The sequence below is a fragment of the Zea mays genome, chromosome 8 (assembly GCF_902167145.1).
Source record: "Zea mays cultivar B73 chromosome 8, Zm-B73-REFERENCE-NAM-5.0, whole genome shotgun sequence".
NCBI classification, from domain to species: Eukaryota; Viridiplantae; Streptophyta; class Magnoliopsida; order Poales; family Poaceae; genus Zea; species Zea mays.
The window spans coordinates 170853625-170871955 of record NC_050103.1 but is presented as its reverse complement, the minus strand read 5'-3'; the positions used below and the strand labels follow the sequence as shown (position 1 = coordinate 170871955).

The 18331-nt window shown below is 49.3% G+C and overlaps 2 protein-coding genes across 6 annotated transcripts in view; both read right to left on the bottom strand.

The window, feature by feature from the left end:
- Nucleotides 1-1932: 1932 nt before the first annotated feature.
- Nucleotides 1933-5694, bottom strand: LOC103636410 (G-type lectin S-receptor-like serine/threonine-protein kinase At2g19130). 2 transcript variants are annotated; one of them, XM_008658769.4, is made up of 2 exons: nucleotides 5350-5694; nucleotides 1933-4551 (listed from the first exon to the last, which is right to left on the bottom strand). In XM_008658769.4, exons 1-2 carry the CDS (start codon nucleotides 5645-5647, stop codon nucleotides 2261-2263), a joined length of 2589 nt encoding a protein of 862 aa, XP_008656991.1. In that variant the 5' UTR covers nucleotides 5648-5694; the 3' UTR covers nucleotides 1933-2260. The 2 variants fall into 2 exon arrangements, with proteins under 2 accessions (XP_008656991.1, XP_008656992.1); XM_008658770.3 differs by having other exon boundaries at nucleotides 1933-4542; nucleotides 5350-5672.
- An 11187-nt stretch (nucleotides 5695-16881) lies between these two features.
- The window catches only part of LOC100277104 (uncharacterized), an 8146-nt gene continuing 6696 nt past the window's right edge, over nucleotides 16882-18331 (bottom strand). For 2 of the 4 annotated variants that reach the window (XM_020542014.3, XM_020542015.2), the window contains 2 exons: nucleotides 17993-18243; nucleotides 16882-17337 (listed from right to left, as the gene is read on the bottom strand). In XM_020542014.3, the coding sequence (XP_020397603.1) occupies nucleotides 17171-17337; nucleotides 17993-18243 (418 nt within the window). In that variant the 3' untranslated portion in view covers nucleotides 16882-17170. The remainder of the gene's footprint in view (nucleotides 17338-17992; nucleotides 18244-18331) is intronic. The other 2 variants (XM_020542016.3, NM_001176717.2) reach the window with 2 other exon arrangements.

Here is an 18331-nt window from a genome sequence, read left to right as displayed (position 1 = left end):
AGATCAAATGACCTGGTGCGCTCCCTACGCCTTGTGCGCTCTTGCACATAGTGAATTGCACAGCTCTTGCCCAAGGCCTTTGAAGCCACTTCTTCCCCCCAACAGTGTACCGGGATTCCTTCGACCCGGACTTTAACTCTAAATTCAAGGTTAGTCTTTCTAGCATAGCAATCCTCCGACCAATCACCAAAATGGAAAATCCGGCCTCGAAACGAGACCGATCTCCTGTCCAGCGCCCACTGCTTCGACCTCGGGTCCGAGAAGACGATAAAGAATTGCTCAGGGAAATGCTTGACTAGTTGATACTGACCGTGGTGCAGGTTGAACTTTTCCCTCAGCATGTCCCCTGCGGAAAGAGTGTCCACCTCATGGCTGTTGCCGTCGAAGGAGCAGACGATGGCCTTGTCGATCAACTCATCTCTCCGACGACGAATGGAACCGGTCGCCGAGACCGCACAGAAGGCACGCGCAGGCCTCCCCCTAGGATCTCCTGGGTAGCGCGCCTCCATACCGTGACCCTCCTGGACAGCTTGAAGGTAGGACTTCTTGAGAATTGGGTGCAGTTGACCGTGAGAAGACTCCTGGGAAGGGACCTGGTACTTATGGGGGATGCTGGGCATTGGCAGTAACTCCTGGTAGTTGGAACTCCTTGATGACTGCTTGGTTGGTTCAGAGTTGACGAGCGTAGCATTGAATGGTCCCTGGTATCCTTTTTGGCTGCAAGATCTCGCCCGGTGCCCGGATTTCAAACAGTGCCAACAGCACGTAGGGGTCGAGCAGCGGAACGCGAGATGTGCAGAAGAGAGGCAGTTGTAGCATTTACCCCTGAGCTTCAATTTGAAAAGACTAGAGCCTTTCTTGTCCGATTGAAGTTTCCGTGGAGCACCACCAGGATCCTGCAAGATCTTGCGCCACCAATGCCGCGGCCGGACAACAGACCATCCCCCCTCGTTGACATTGGGAGCTGCAGGGGATGGCTGACTGCTCACACGCGACGCGGCAGGGACCCCTCTAGCACGGCGATGGGACAACACACAGCCAGAATCCAAAGCCCCCTCCGCCTTGTAGGGGAAATTGTAGCCCGGCGAGTAGACTGCCACACTGTCGGATGAATCAGACGCAGGGAGACGCGGCAATGAAGGCCGAGATTGCGGATCTTGAACGGGTCCAACAAACTAGTGCGGAACAGGATGCAGGGTATCTGGGAGGGGGAGATCTTGAACGCGTTTGGGAGGAACCACACCGCACAGAGGCCACGAGATTGGGGAGGCACTTACCGGATCTGGGCGAGGACAAGCCTGGGAGCAGGACCCCGAGCACGCCGCGCATGGAGGCTTCCCGAGACCGACGACAGGGGAAGCGCTCCCCCCGCCCGCGGAGGAAAGCCCCCCCCCCCCCCCATCGGAGACTGGGGGTCGAGGACGACGGCAGCGCCATTCGCCATAAGAGGTGTAGACTTGTTTGCGTTTTCTTTAAACAAAAAGCCTAAGTAAGAATTATCCACGAGAAATCGAGAATCGAACCTATTACCATCTCTACGATGGACCAAGGGACCAATGCGTACTTAGATTAGCCAGCTGATTCAGTGATCTGTGGAACTCTTCCGCTACGTTCGAGGAGACTCGCGGTAACGAAACTCAAGCCGACCAGGGAGGCCAAATACATCCAAAGTTAGCGATGCACCTCCGCGACACCTGTAGAGCATATCCTGATGCGAGCTTTCTACGTTCCTCCAGCACCTTCCTCCTATCTCATCACCGATGGCCGTTTCCCATATATAGGACCTTTGAATATGTGGATAAGTTTAATAACCCTATAAAGGGCATGTTTCGTTCGTAAACTCACTTTCCACAATTTGTCATGATTTAGACGTGTGTTTATTTCGTAGTCATATTTGTATTCTCCAAAGCATATAACCTCATGCACGTGTGGCAAGAAATATGTGACGTTTTTTGGCACCTTAAGGGCTTGTTCGGTTATTCCTAATACACATGGATTGGATGAGATTGGAAAAAATTGAGAAGAAGTTTGACTTGTTTGGGATTAAAACCATCTAATCCCACTCTCAATCCACATGGATTGAGAGGTAACCGAACAAGCCCTAACAGATCCGAAATCTTCTTGGCTACGTGCAGAAGTTCTATACCGCCACAGGGTTCGTGGCACGAGTAAGTTCTTGACGAACTCATTAGCTCGTATATACACCATGCACTACTGATCAAAGTTGATGCCCCTAACAGGCAGAGGCAGCGGCCCAATCTCAGGTCGACGGCAAACCTGAGAAGAACTCAACGGCGTACTTGGACGGATCGGCGAGCACCATGAGCGACCTCGGGACGGGCGGGGCATTGACGTCGACCAGCCCCTCCAGAACCTGCACCACCATCCCCATACTCGGGCGCAAGCTCTCCGCGTCCTGCACGCACCAGCACGCCACCTTGCAGGCCCGCTCCACCTCGGCCACGTCCGCGTTGCCGCCGAGCTGGCTGTCCACCGCGCTCCTCACGTCGCCGTCGAGGAGCCGGTTGACGGCCGTGGACGGGAAGAAGTCCACCGTGCCGTCCGCCCGCTGGCCGACATTCCTCCGGCCCGAGATGATCTCGAACAGCATCATGCCGTAGCTGAACACGTCCGCCTTGGTGGTGACGGCCGTGCCGGCGATCCACTCGGGCGCCAGGTACCCCACCGTGCCCCGCATGGTGGTGAGCACGCGGCTGAAGTCGCGACCCATGAGCTTGGCGAGCCCGAAGTCGGCGACTCTGGGGACGAACGCGTCGTCCAGGAGGATGTTCTCGGGCTTGATGTCACAGTGGATGATGCAGTCCCTGCATTTCTCGTGCAGGTAGTCCAGCCCCCTCGCGACCCCGAGAGCGATCTGGTACCTGGCGTCCCAGCTCAGGACACCCGGCTGCTGGTCCCGATCGAACAGATGCCTGTCCAGAGAGCCGCTTGGCATGTGCTCGTAGACGAGGAGCCGCCTCGACCCCTCGGAGCAGAACCCGAGCAGCCTGATCAGGTTCACGTGCTGGATCGTGCCGATCGTGCTCACCTCGGCGCGGAACTGTTTCTCCCCCTGCCGAACGCCTTCCAGCTTCTTGACCGCCACGAGCGTTGCGTCAGGCAGCACCCCTTTGAACACGGACCCGAAGGCGCCGCCGCCGAGCTTCTCCGAGAAGTTGTTGGTCACCAGCTGCAGGTCGCGGTACGTGAACGCCACCAGGGATCCTTGGACCGTCCTCAACGACTTGATCCTTCGGTTCCTTAGAACGAGGACGGTAGCCAGAACGATGGCGGTGACTGCGGCGACGAAGGAGGAGCCCGCGACGACGAGCCCGATGACCAGTTTCTTGGTGTTCCCGTTGCTAGAGAACTCGGAGGCAGCGAGGCGGATCGAGATGCTGCCGCCTCCGGTGCCACTGCCAGCGCTCGTCGTGTCCTGAAGGTTGATGAGGTCCCCATACCACAGCGAGCAGCCGCCGCTGTAGGAGTAAGCGGTGCAAGAGCAGTTGCGGAGGCACGCGAGCTCGCAGTCGTGAGCGCTCGCGGCCGCCGCGCTCCGCGCGTCGCTCGGCAGCCTCACGTCGGGCATCGTGTAGAACCTATCGTCGTCCCTGCGGCGCTTCTGCCCGTCTCGAGCGGCGGCGCCGGCGCCGCAAGGCTGGAGTGCGGTGTTCCTGGCGCATCCCGCGGTGTGGTCGTCCTGCATCCACTCGGCCAGGTCGCGCTCCCGGAACCCCCGGGGGCAGGTGCAGGACGGCAGCGCGTTCTCGGTGCACAGGCCGAAGGGCCCGCACACCGCGTACACGTCGCACTGCCGCTTGGGCTCCGACCAGAAGAGCACCCACTGGGCGGCGGCCGCCACCCACGTGAGGAACTGGATCTGCCCCGTCACGTCCACCTGGAACCGCGTCACCACCGACTCGTCCGCGACGTCGTAGGTGAAGTAGCTCTCGTTGGCGCCGTCGACGTAGCCGAAGGTGTAGTCGGACACGGGCGACGCGCCGGTGGACGTCATCTCCGGCACGGCAGCGAACGCCGTCCCCGTCCAGTTGCCGCTGGTCCAGTACCGCTCGCTGTCGTTCCAGTTGAGCAGGTACTGGCTGGAGCCGCGCGGGTCCAGCTCCAGCGCGAACAGGCTCGGCGTCGGGTCGTCGCGCCCCTTCCACGCCACGAGGCGCGTGACCTCGCCCGTGCGCTTGTTCCGGCCCAGCTTCCCGCCGGGGAGCCACGTGTCGCCCGAGTGGTCGAAGCTCTGCCACAGCACCGCGGAAGTGTTGGACGCGTCCGCCAGGACGAGGTTGCCGTTGTCGCGGATGACGCCGACCGTGGACGTGGAGGAGACGCCGGTGGTGACGTTGGTGGACCAGACGGCGGTAGACGACCTGCTGTGGTCGAGGACGACCATGTTGCCGTCCTTGGAGATAGATAGCTGCGAGGACTCCGGGTCGGAGATGGGCGTCCCCCGGTTCGCCACCCACACCGTGGTGTGCACCGAGAGCTGGTTGTACCAGATGCCCAGGTACCAGCGCTGGCTCGAGTTGTCTGTTGCACCTTGCACACAACAAGAGTTGCATTGCATGATGAATCGAACGATGATCCACCATTTTTATTTTTTTTATTTTCAAAAAAAAGATATTTTATATGTGATGACAGTTGTCGGTCAGATGTACGGTACGGTAGTTGCATATTTGATTGAGGCAAGAGCCAAAAGTGTTCAGCAGTGAGATTCACTATAAGTTCTGATCGTTGGATTTGTATTAGATAAATATTGTTTAGTGCTTGAAAATAAAACAAAAACCAGAGGACTACAATTTAGCAACTCCCTTTAAAATATTGAAAATATGAACACGGACAGATGCGCTTCTAGAAAAATTAAGAGAGAGAGAGAGAGAGAGAGAGAGAGATGCTTTCAGTTGATTGTGAAGTCTTCACGCTAGCTGTCTGTCAACATTTTCCAGCCTTGGATTTTTTCTCTTACCCGTACTGGTAATAGGCTAATATTTCTGGAAGTGCGAACGACGAGGGTTTAGAAAAGTTTACATTATCACGTTGATAGCAGCTCTTATATTTTATTCTCTGTTCCAAACTTTATTCTGCAAGCAAACAGTATCATCTATTTATAATTGAAATCCTCTAATTTACACGATCTACCGTAGACAGTCTAAGAGCATCAAGCAAAGTATGATCATTAGCTACTGGTTTGTTTGTTCAGTGTACTACACGTATACACCTACCGACACATTTCTCATCTATAGCAAAAAAAAAAACGATTTTAAATGACACAGCTATCGTACATACGGAAAGAAGAGTACCGCGAGACACGAAGTTAATTATGGGCGCCAGAGTTACCTGGGCGGAAGAATCCGAGCCTGAACTTGCCACGCTTGGACACGAGGCTCTGTCCGCCGGACAGCGGGCGGCCGGCGGCGACGGTGTCCCCGGCTCGCGACGGAAGAACTCCCTGCAGCAGAAACGGGAAGGCGAGGAGGAGCAGAAGAGCGGGCGCCGGAGTGGTGGGCAGTCGTCCGGCGCGAGTCGCCATGGCTGCTGGCCGCTGCAGGGCAGCCTCCAAGCGAGAAACGGGATACCGAACAGGAGCTGGAGAAAGCGAGAGGGAATGAATAAAGACTCCCTCGGCCACACACATGGCGCGGCGCGGTGTGGTGCAGGTGCACTGCCGGACGTCGCGTGCGCGCGCCTCTACCCCGAATTTTTTGTATTTTAGCCCTTAAACAGAAATAAATTCACGTTTAGACCTAAAAAAATTTTAAATGCAGTTTTGGACCCTTAGCTCGGCGCCATAGCCTATGGCGCCGAGGTAACACAGCTCGGCGCCACAGTCTATGGCGCCGAGCTTCCTGACGTGGCAGTTCCGCGTGGCACCTAGCTCGGCGCCACAGATCTTGGCGCCGAGCTAGGAAAAAACCGCAAGCCGCCTTCTCTCTGCGCGCGTTTCTCCTCTTCTTCTCATTCCAAACCTACGCCGCCGCCGCTGTCCACAATCGCCGCCGCCTGCCACGTCCCAGCTCCGGTTCGCCGCTGCGGCCCCGGCCCAGCTCCGGCTCGCCGCCGCGAGCCCCGCCCGACGTCGCCCGAGCTCGCCGCCCGCTCGAGCTCCCCCGAGCTCGGTCGCCGCCGCCCGCCCACTGCCGCCCCGAGCTCGCCCGAGCTCCGCCCACTGCCGCCCCGAGCTCGCCGGAGCTCCGCCCGCCCGCCCACTGCCGCCCCGAGCTCGCTCCCCACGCAGCCCACTGCCGCCACCGCCCGCTCCGTCTCCGGTAGCTCCCGCCCCCATTGCCATTTTTTTTAATTTCTTAATTTGTAAACTAGTAGTAATTAGTTAGGTATCCACTTATTTATTATTTAGTAAATAGTTAGATATTTTGTTGTTATTGTTTATTAAAATAGTTAGCTAGTTTGTTGCGTAGTATATTGTTAGTGTTTAGTAAATTCTTAGTGATTATATAGTTACCATTTTGTTTAGCGCATTGATATTACATGTTTTCTGTGTTGGCAACCATCGTGTTGTCGTTTATTCGCAGGTTCTATAAACATCACTTTACAGGGGAGGTGCTGCCAAATTTTTTACTGACAATTGGTTTTTTTGTACGTAGGTGTTCGTCCGACTTGACCTTCTCCACCTACACTGGACTCGTACGCGTTCTCAGGTATACATAGTTTTCGTACATTATTTATAGATTATGTAATTTCGTTTGATGTGTTCATTTAATATTTACTGTATAGTTATTAGTTAATATATATTTATTACTTAGTAAGTTAGTAGGCTTAAGTATGTAGCCATTATTGAGTTAGTAATCCATTTTTGCAATAGATGGACAGCCTAGTAACACTATACCATGGAGGAAGGGTGGAGATAGATGCTTATGGGAGTGTTACTTTTGATGGTATGAAGATCGTGACCATGTTGTTCGTTGAAAGACCATCTTTTGACCAGCTTTTGGCTCGAGCTTGTGAGGAGATTAGTTGCGACATAAACGACCCTAGAATATCAATTCAGGGTTTGTTGTCCCATATTACATATGGAACAGTTGTCCGACGGTTGATCTCCATTACCTCAGAAGATGATTGGGTGATATATTTAAGAATTGTGAAGACGATGGTTCCACCATGTTTGGATGTGGTTGTTCAAAAGTTACCTGTTAGTCATTGCGAAGGTCCAGTCGGGTTATCTCCACAAATGCCAAATTCATCTCGTATTGAAGCTCCTTTGGTAGAGCTTCATGAAGAAGTCGTTGTTGTGCCCGATGCTCAATCGGGTCCGCACGAGTATGGGATTTCTCGTCCTATTCCCGGCGTTTGTGGGGCTTCTAATGCGGTGGTACCCCCCAAGAGATCCCATTGACCCAGGATCCAGTTCACGATCATCCTAGTAAGTGTCTTCGACACATTGTTCGTATCCATCGTTATTTCGTTTGATTAGACTTTTTAATGTGGTTTTTCTTGCTACGACCCGATGCAGGATCTCCACATATCGATAATGCTGATGTTCAGATTGATGTGCCTGTGTCATATAATATGGACAACATATGCAGGGCATCCAATAGTGTTGATGTTCAGATTGAGGATGAGGAGGAGCCATATGAGGCTGCACGGGCCGTAGATTCTGATGATGACCGTCCGGTTCAAGAAATGACCGAGCAAGAAATTGAACTCATAAGACGTTTGTGTCCGGAGCGAGACCCTGCAGTACATGAATTTAGCAGTTTAAGTCATTCCACCCGTGCGTATGCTGAAGGACGTGACGATGAACTGCTAGAGGCTCCGGATAACGCCGACAGCATTGAGATTAAGGTTGGCTTACTTTTCAAGGATCTGCCTACACTGAGACGATGGCTACAGGAATATTCTGTGAACCGGAAGAGGCCGTTCAAGGTGAGACATTCGTATGCACAGCGTCGTTACACTGTTGTGTGCGAGGTGCCAGAATGTAATTGGAGGCTATGTGCCCGAAGGCAGAAGGACACCGGAAAGTTTAAGATCACCAAAATTGTAGGTCCACACACTTGTGCCCAGACAGAGCTGAGCTCTAAGCATCGTTAGTTGACATCTACCCTGATTGCGAAAAGGATATTGGGGATATTGAAGGGTCAGCCAAACTTGAAGGTGAAGTCAATTATGACCATGACTTCGGAGCTGTTTGGTTACAGGATCAAATATGGGAAAGCATGGAGGGCAAAGCAGCGAGCATGGAAGATGATATACGGGGATTGGGAGGAGGGTTATGAGAAGTTACCAGCATTGTTCAATGCAATGAAAGCAAAAAACCCAGGCATGCATTACGAGTACATCCCCAAACCTAATGAATGGAGGAACGACAAAGAGATATTTTTTCGTGCTTTCTGGTGTTTCTCGCAGTGCGTAGAGGCCTTCAGGCATTGTCGTCCCGTGCTCTCTATTGATGGTACTTTTCTGCTTGGGAAGTATAAGGGCACATTGTTGGTTGCCATATCATGCGACGCAGACAACTCACTGGTTCCTTTGGCATTTGCTTTGGTGGAGAGGGAGAACAGAGATAGTTGGTCTTGGTTCTTGCGGCTTGTACGCATCCATGTCGTAGGCCCTGGACGCGAGGTTGGTGTCATATCTAACAGACACCAAGGTATTCTTAATGCAGTGCAAGAGCAGATTCCTGGCTACGCACCCATGCACCACAGATGGTGCACTCGACATCTAGCAGAAAATCTTCTTCGAAAGGATCATAGCAAGGCTAACTTCCCCCTTTTTGAGGAGGTATGTCATCAGTTGGAGGTTTCGTTTTTCGAGGATAAGTTGAAGGAACTAAAAGATGCAACAAATGCTGAAGGTAAGAACTGGATTGCTGGATTGCTGAGGGAACCGCAGAAATGGACAAGGGCCTACGACGAAGGTGGCTGGCGGTTCGAGTTTCAGACTAGCAACATGGCCGAGTCATTTAACAGTGTGCTCAAGGGTATACGGGGCATGCCAGTCAATGCTATAGTAACATTCACTTTTTATAGGCTTGTGGCTTGGTTTAATGATAGACACGCGCAGGCCAAGGCAATGCAGACCCGAGGGCAGAGATGGGCACCTAAACCAACATCACACCTTAATAATGCAAAGGAACGTGCCCATAGACATGAGGTACAATGCTTTGATGAGGAGCTGGGTAAATACGAGGTAACAACACTAGGCGGCATAACTTCCGACGGTGAGGTGCGACCTTCGAGGACACATGTCGTGTTACTTGATGCATTCTTGTGCGGATGTGGTAAACCTAGACAATACCATTTTCCATGTTCTCATTATGTTGCGGCCGCACGTCATCGTAACTTTGCATTTGAGAGCAGAATACCTTCTGAGTTCAGTGTAGAGAGCTTAGTACGTACCTAGAGCCCTCGTTTTGAGCCATTTCTTGATGAGTCACAATGGCCAACGTACACCGGTCCGGTATACGTTGCTGATCCAGCGCATCGATGGGACAAACGTGGTAGTAGGAAAAGGAGCCGGTGCAACATGGTTATGGATCAGGTTTCCGGTAGCAGTAGGAGAGGACGAGCGTCCCCCTTTCTCGTGGACCCAGAGCAGAATGAATGCGGAAAATGCGGTAGACTTGGCCACAACTCACGTACATGCATTTGGACACTTAGTCAGGTGTGATATATTTTTGTATACCCTAATTTTATTCTAATATGTCGATATTTTTGTTACACTTTGTACACAACTTATATTCTAATATGTTGATATCTTAATTTGCAGGATGGCGCAGTTCCACTTGCTGGACCCTCACTACGACGAGCACCACAGGGGCCGTCTCACCGCAGAGGGAGAGGTAATATTTTGTACATAAATTAAATTTTCGAATTAATATGTGCGACCTATATTTGACTAATGAAAATTCTTTTGATTGCTAGGTGTTGCCCGTTCTGCGGGTCCGGACCCACGACCGGTTTCTGGAGGAGATGAGGTACGATGAGAGGTACACTCCTCTCCTACAGAGGGCTGGCTTGGACGTCTTATCGTACCAGGTCCGCCGTGGGCTGCCCACTTTCAACCCAGCGGCGTTGACGGCTCTGGTCGACAGGTAAAGACTTCTCTAGTTGTTTAATATTTACAATTATCAAATCTACTTTGCATACTAATGATTTTGTATTCTTTTGTCTTCCAATAGGTGGCGGCCAGAGACTCACACTTTCCACCTTCCCTGCGGTGAGATGACCGTGACGCTTGAAGATTGCCAGAAGATTCTTGGTCTCAGCATTATGGGTCGTCCAGTGACCGGTCAGGCATCACCAGGCGGTTGGAGGCAGAGGGTGGAGGCCTTTCTTGGGAGACTGCTTCCGGATGAGCTACGAGGTAGCCACAACACCGGAGTCCCACTGACCTGGCTTAGGCAGAGCTTTGGGCAGTGTCCACCTGGTGCAGATGAGCAGACGGTTGGATACCATTGTCGAGCTTGGATTCTCCATCTCTTTGGTTCAGTTCTTTTTCCAGACGCGACAGGCGACAGCGCGTCATGGATGTTTCTGCCCTGCCTGACTGACTGGGATACGACCGGAGGTTACAGCTGGGCTTCAGCAGTGTTGGCCTTCCTGTACAGGCAACTTTGCGAGGCTTGTCGTCGTTCGTCGAGGACCGCCAGCTTAGGTGGATGTGTCTACCTACTACAGCTGTGGATGTGGGCACACATACCCGTCGGGCGACCCAGAGAGTTTCCTCCTCGTGAGTGGTTCGTGGTAGCCGGACATCGGCTTAAGCCCACGGCTGCTTACCGCTGGGACCAGGTCGAGGAGCCATTCGCACGACACCAGCGTGCTTACGTGGAGTACTCAAACGAGCTCGACGCACTTACTCCTTCGATGGTGAGTTGTCTCCTTTTTTCTTTTTACATGTCCTTTCTACTTTTATCACACGACACCAGCGTGCTTACATGGGCTTTCTAAAACTTTTGCAGGTGACTTGGCAACCGTATCTTGAACCATATTTCGCCAGCATACAGTTGAGCAGCATGTGCTCAATAGACGAGAACCTCTACCTCATGAGGTGTCCCCTCATCTGTTTTTATGCTGTTGAGTACCACTTGCCCCACAGAGTTGCTCGACGACAGTTCGGATTGCGCCAGGAGTTTCCGGTGGAGCCATTCTCGACTTCAATAGAACTTCATAAGTGAGTTACTACATGCACTTGTTATTCTAACTAATAATTGAAATATCAGTTAGTCGCTAATATATGGTTCTAACTTTTGCAGGTTCGACAGACAGAGACAGAAGAAGGTCACGGACTTCGAGACGCACCATCGTGATTACATTGATGAATGGGACCAACAGGGGGATCTGAACTATGAGAATGTTCAGGCGCACACAAACTACAACTTCCTGAGGTATTTGATTTGGTATTCTGGTGTGACTAGGTGCAAGTTGAAGGGACAGTGGACAGCTGCAGACTACGCCGAGCAAGAATCGTCAGACGACGAAGACACAGCATTCGACATAGCTGCTCGGCACGGGTCCCAAATTGAGGCTGCTCCAATCCTTGATAGAGTGGTAACTATTTCTTTACTAAAATTAGAGATTTCAATTCAATGGGATATGTCTAGTTTTGAGCATCCTAATGTCTTAACTTGTGATAGGGAAACTCTATGCTCGTATCTGTTGTTGAACTCGAGCGTATCTCACAGAGAACTTCAGATACTACAACGCTATCGTTACTATCAGTGAGTATCAATGTCTAACAGAAAACTTGTTTATTTGTATGTTGTAACATATGTCTTTAACTAACATTTCGATTACAGAGGGTATCACGTCGTCTTCGTCGAGCAGCGGCTCGGTGTGGATGCCGGTCTCTAGCGGGCGTTGACGTGCAGCTGCCTGTGCCTCGTATGCAGCAGGACGTTCAGCCTCCCATTTGTGCAGTTGGACCATCTACAGCAGGACTCAGCTCGTCGCGGTCGACGCGGGACACGTTTGAGAACGTGGCCCAGGACGACGACGACGATGACGACGACGACGACGACGCTGGCGCTGGCGCTGGCGCCGCAGGTCAGGTGGAGATTGGACCGTCTCAGTTGCAGGATGCTCCTACAACTCAGCCATCACAGCTGACACCACGTAGAAGGCGTCCACGAGACCCTTACACTCCAGGCACCGACGCTCTTGGGGCCAAGGGCAAGGGTAAGACTAGGAGGAAATGAATACTTTTGTGATATGGACTGTGTGATTTGGACTTATGCTGGAGACGTTGTAATATGAACTATGTTATGTGTTTTGGACTATGTGTTGTGGAACTTGTATTTTGGACTTTGTTTGTGGACATTGTATGAAGAACTATGTTCTGTGGATGTTTTTATATTCGATGTTATTTTGTGATGTATTATATGTTGAAATGCTTATATGTCTTATAATATGTGATTATTTGAACTGTGGTTGTTAATAAAACAAGGGGAACTCTTGCAAAAAATTTTTTGTGAACTTTAAAAAACATAATAAGCAATAAGTAACGCATCTTTAGAGTTCTAAATTATTTTTGATACGCAAATACTACATAATAGGCTACAATTCTTCAGTCTGAATCACAATCTATGAGTAACTCATCTTCGGAGTCATCCGTCGCGCAATCCTCAACAACAACCTCATTCCACTTGCTGTATTGTCCTGCATCACACTTCTCACCAGTTTTTTTTGTAATAATTGGCTTCTGCTTCATCTGCAACTTGGGAGAATAGCTCATCCTCAGCCTCAGCCTCATCAACCTTCTTCTTGTAATAAGCTGCCTCTACCTCTGCGGCGGCCTGTGACATAAACTCATCCTCTTCCTCTTGAGCACGTAATCCTGCCTCAGCTAGTGCGATGAGCTCACTCAACCTTGACGTGTCATCCTCCTCTTCTTCATGTAATCCTGCCTCTGCGAGGGCGATAAGCTCACTCAATCTACATGTGTCGTCGTCCTCCTCCTCCATCAGCTCAACCGTTGCCATTTTATCCTGAACATATCTCGCATGCGCCTCATCGGCCAAATAGTTTACGCCGCTTCCAATCTCTGCAAATATAATGAGAAAATTAAGTTAGCAAAGTCAGGATAAATAAATTGTACTAACATAATTATAATATCATTTATCTCACTTACTTCCCTTGAGGCGATCAGCAAGATTATCCAACATCTGTTTCTCGGCTTGAGCCGCTTCCCATTCCCTTGCATCCTGTGCTCTCTTCTCATCTGCCGCCTTCAACCTCCTATACTCTGCACGCTTCGGGCTATCATAAAAGGCAGTTTTTGCTTCCCTACGCATGTCGCGTATGCGATCGTTAATGTACGAATCAACGAGTCGAGATCCACAACGCATCTTCTGTCCCATTATTCTCTTGGACTCTATTGTGCGCATCACCTCTCCTTTGTCGTCGTAACTCTCCCAACTGCATTTCCTCGTCTCCTACAAAAAAATAGTAAGTACCGCTATAACATTACATCTGGTGCAAAAAAAAATACCAACCTCATCGTAATCGACCATATGTCCACAAAAATATCCAACACCAAGCTCCGAAGGAACTAATCCATACTTAGCTTCAATACCACATTTGCAGAGTACTGGATCAAATTTGACCTCTTCTGCCGCCCACCCCATGTATCTCTTTTCCTTTACCTCTGGCTCTGGCCAATGGGACAAAGGACCATACAACCACTCTCTGAAACGACACTTACGCCACCCGTATGGCTGCAAGAGAAAAAATTAGTAATTTATTGTAAATAAAAACTAGTTTATACATTTAGCGTATCAATGGGCTCACATAATCAATGTTCGGACAACAGAACTGCTTGTCATAGTCTTCGTCGATGACAGCACGGTCTCCACAATCGCATCGAGGCGGTGAGTCCATCCGTCTTTCTGTTGCTACCTCCTTCTCCTCATCCGTCATTGGTGGAGGATTCGGGGGAGGAGGTACCCAACGCTTAAAACGCTCATGACTGGTCTTTCCACTCAACCAATTAACGAAAAGAAGATATCGAGGGTCAAATTTATCAGGACCATCGATCCACTGGAAAAAGAAACACCTCTCATGTCCCTAAAATAATGGAAAGATGCACTATTACATATCTACAAAAAAATGAATGCGAACAAAATTAAGTGATAAGTCATAAGCTACGTACGTCCAAAGTGCCACAAAGGTAGTAGCAGCGAGCAGCCGTGTCTGGATGTTGTGATTGATGTACCCAAGTCAGTCTGCCACAGTCACAGTTAGGCACGGGGAGTTCAGGAGGAACAGGAGCATCCTTACTAGATACGTCTGGATATAACTCCCGAGGACGACCTCTCTTCTGCCACAACGCCTCTCGGTACATGTCTTTCATCTAATAAACGATTATAATTATCACTTATACCTAATATGCTTTATAATAAGTTTACACAAACTAATAATCGAAATGATAATATAATAGGTGTATACAAATTATTAAACTAAAAACCTAATATACAAAACGAATCAGTTCGAAATCATACCTTGGTCTACGAAGTGAACCAACTCAAATCTTTGAATCCAGGAAATTTTTACGAAGTTTGGAAATGGGATGAAATGAGCTGCTCTCGGCCAGCCGCGCGGGGGTTTTATAGGAATTCGTAGCTCGGCGCCAAGATCTGTGGCGCCGAGCTACGAGGCCGCGCCGCCGCCACGTCAGCGCCAGGTCAGCCCTGGACGCAGCTAGCTGTTGCGGCCACGTCACAGCTCGGCGCCATAGGCTGTGGCGCCGAGCTGTGTTAACTCGGCGCCACAGGCTATGACGCCGAGCTAAGGGTCCAAAACTGCATTTAAAATTTTTTTAGGTCTAAACGTGAATTTATTTCTGTTTAAGGGCTAAAATAAAAAAATTCGGGCGCCTCTACTGCCCCTGGCTGCTGCCGCTCTGTTGGTGGTGACTGGTGTTGGTGTGGATGAAAAAGAGCGTTTAAATGCGTCGTACGGGGGCGGGGACAGTGGCTGGCCGGCCTGGCCGCTGTCGACCAGCGGCCTCTGCCCGCCCGGCCCCGTCGCCACGCCACTCCACTCCACCCCACGGTGCACACTGCCAGTGCGCGTAGCGTACTATTATTTTCCTTCTTGCACGTTGGCCTCGAGCTCGCCCGGACCCCTTGATGGATTGGATGGGGTCGTCATTAATTAGCACGCGAGTGGGCATCCAGCAGGACACGCCCCCGCGCGCATTAACGAGCCCAACGGCGATGCGCCACCGAACCAGAGCCGAACACCCCGCGGCGCCGGTTGCGTTGCGTTGGTGCCGCGCTGCTCGCCGCACACAGCCGCCCCGCAGCGGGAGCAGTGTGCGCTGCGGCCTGTGTGCTGTTGTCTACACAACAGAACGTCAGCATCTCACCTCATCTCAACCTGGTCTTTGTTTTATCTTCTTCGCTTGATGCTGAGTTGCCGGCGCTGTTAATCGTCGTGAAAGCTGTGAAAGGTCCCAGGCCGGATAGTCTCCCCTGCAGTAAGTACCTCATGTACGTACCATTTATTCTCGACCAGCGTTTTCACATAGAGTGCTTAAATTAAACGCACAGATTAAACAACTATCTAGACCAACAACGTTTTCGTTGTAAGCTGCGCAGAGGCGCTTGACAGCCTAGCCAAACCTACTTCCGACGCGACATTCAGCCTCGGACGAGACGTGATGGAATGAAGTCGTACCAGTAGCTACACGTGCAGTTTATATATTTTGTAGGGTTAACTTGCTAGGAGACACTATCTCTACTATCTATTAAAGCAATATTGTAGACTATCTCCGTGCCCCTGCCTCTGCGAAACCTCCGCGACATCCACACCGACTCCGCGCACACAGAGCTCTGACTCCACGAAACCCCCGCCCACCTGCGTCAGATAGCTAACCTCCGCAAGCGACCTCCGCAACCTCCGTAAACTGCTATTGTAGCTCCATGACATTTGCGCCGACGACTCCGCGACCTCCTCCACCACGATGGCTCTACCACACCATGCGCCCCATCGCAAAAACCTACGCAATGCACCATGCGGCTCCCACCCCGCCTCCCCTCCGCATACGCCATGCTTGTCGTTTCGTATATATGTTTTATACTATTTTTTTACTTCCGTGATAACGCACGGACACATATCTAGTAATAATTAATAAAAGACGAGAATTGATCAGTCACATGGTATTTTTTTTTCCTTTTATAAGGTACACGAGGGGTACAAAATTCCACGTCAAACTTGTGCATGTTTGGAAACTCAAATCTCATTCGACCCCGAAGACGATTTGAATTTACAAACTAACCCTAAGGTGGATGTACTAACCAGTTCACCTCTACTCACGTGCAGATAAAGAAAAAGACACAAATGTAAAATTAAAAGGGCGGAGAATAGATACAATATTGCATCCAATTTAACATGATATCAAAGTCAGACGTCTCAAGTTACAATCATGTTACAACTTTTATTGTGCATTCACCATTTATTTCTATATTTGCGTCTTTTTATCTAGGCGTAAGTGGGGTGTTAAACTGGATTATCTACCTTCTCTCAACCGTTTTGACTGGAAACTGGTTCTGTGAGTTTTTTTTTTGAGGGGGGTCAAGACAACTAACTGGTGAGCCCCGTAGGAAGCTATTACACTTAGGGCCCGTTTGTTTCGTTGGAATTGAATTCCATTTTAATAATTATAATTTAGACAAAACTAATTAAGTTCATATATTTATATATGTAATATATTTTAATATTATCCTAAATTATATGAGAGAGATAGTTATATACTATATTTATGTTATATCGAAGGAAGTAGAAGAGTGTGCTATAAGTTGTGCATCGGAAAAATAGTATGTAAATTTATAGAATCAATTTCCATCTCTCACCCTATGAATTTGAGATAGGCTAATATGATAATTTTGGAAAGTGGTGGAATGTCACATTCTAAAAGAAATAGCTTATTCCATTAGTAAGATTCCAATTCCTCAAAATGAAAGGAAACAAACGGGACCTTACAGTTCATCACCATACCATGTAGATTGCATAGACATCCAAATTATTGTGGAAGGAAATTGGATCAGAGAGGAGCAAAAAAGAACATGAAACATTCTACGCAACCCTAAACCTACTATCTGACGTGCACTCTGCTGAATGTATAACAGGGGTAAGAGTGAATCCTATTTTTTTTTTTTGTGTCAAGGAATCGTCACTTTCCGTTTAGTTATGGACATTTATTGCCTTACACAGGGGCCAGGTTCTGATGGTGATGCACGACCATAGCCTGCTAATGGCGCAGCAGCTACTCCTCTTTGGTTCAGCAAACACCTGAAGCGCGCCAATCTTGACGTGACAAATCTTGTGTCATTTGCGAGCTTCTCAATCGGAGTCCACAGCCTCTCTTCAAGGAAATGCAATGAAAGAGGATTGGTGAGTCAAAAATTGTTCATACAGATGGCAGTGCAACCATGAATTCTTTGGCATAGCAGACGAGTATTTGCGAGTGGCATACAAATTTCATACTACCATAGGTTACAATGTTACTTGTAAACTCTGCTTCTGAGTGTGGATCATGCCCTTAAATAATATTTTGGTGTACATTCGCTCAGTTGCTATATAGAATCTACTGAAATTATGAAAGCAGTCATCTATCATTGTTCGGCAACATGCTAAATTGTGTATGCCTTTGTAAATTTACTTAATGCAGTATGCTCTTCTTTATAATAAAACAATGTCATATCTGAGAAGTGAGTATGCATATTTAACCTTTTTATGCTACGAATTTTGATGAAATATCTTACTATACTATATGAGAACTTGAATATTAAAGATGTATATACTGGATGAAATTTTATCATTCAAAGCATACCATATTTGTGCTCAAAGTTAACTGATTCGAGTACTATGTCACACTATATTATGTCCCCTAAATAACATAGATGACTATATCTTGCAATTGAGAGTTGAGACTATGCTTTAGATAATGCTTTATCCATTAAATTTGAAATATACCAGGCATTAATCAGGACACTCAACCTTTTCAGTCAGTTAGTTACCTGCAGCTGCTGCGGCACGTGGCCAAATCGTTTGCTGAATATCTGAGGCATCAATTTCCTCACCCCACATGCAAACCTCACCACCAATGACCAATTGCTGCTGCTTTGTATCATTGATACCTTTTAGGGGCTCGTTCATGTAAAATCCTTCCCATGAGGCATCCAAGTGATCCAGGTACCACTTATCCTGGTTGCTTACTATACACCTATGCCCTGCAGCAACCACTTTGGGCGCTACATCTTCTCCAAGCCTGTTAATTTATGGACAAAACTGCTAACTGTCAACTATTGGTAGCAGAAAGAAGAACCAGAACTTAGGAGTAGAAATTGCATGAAAAA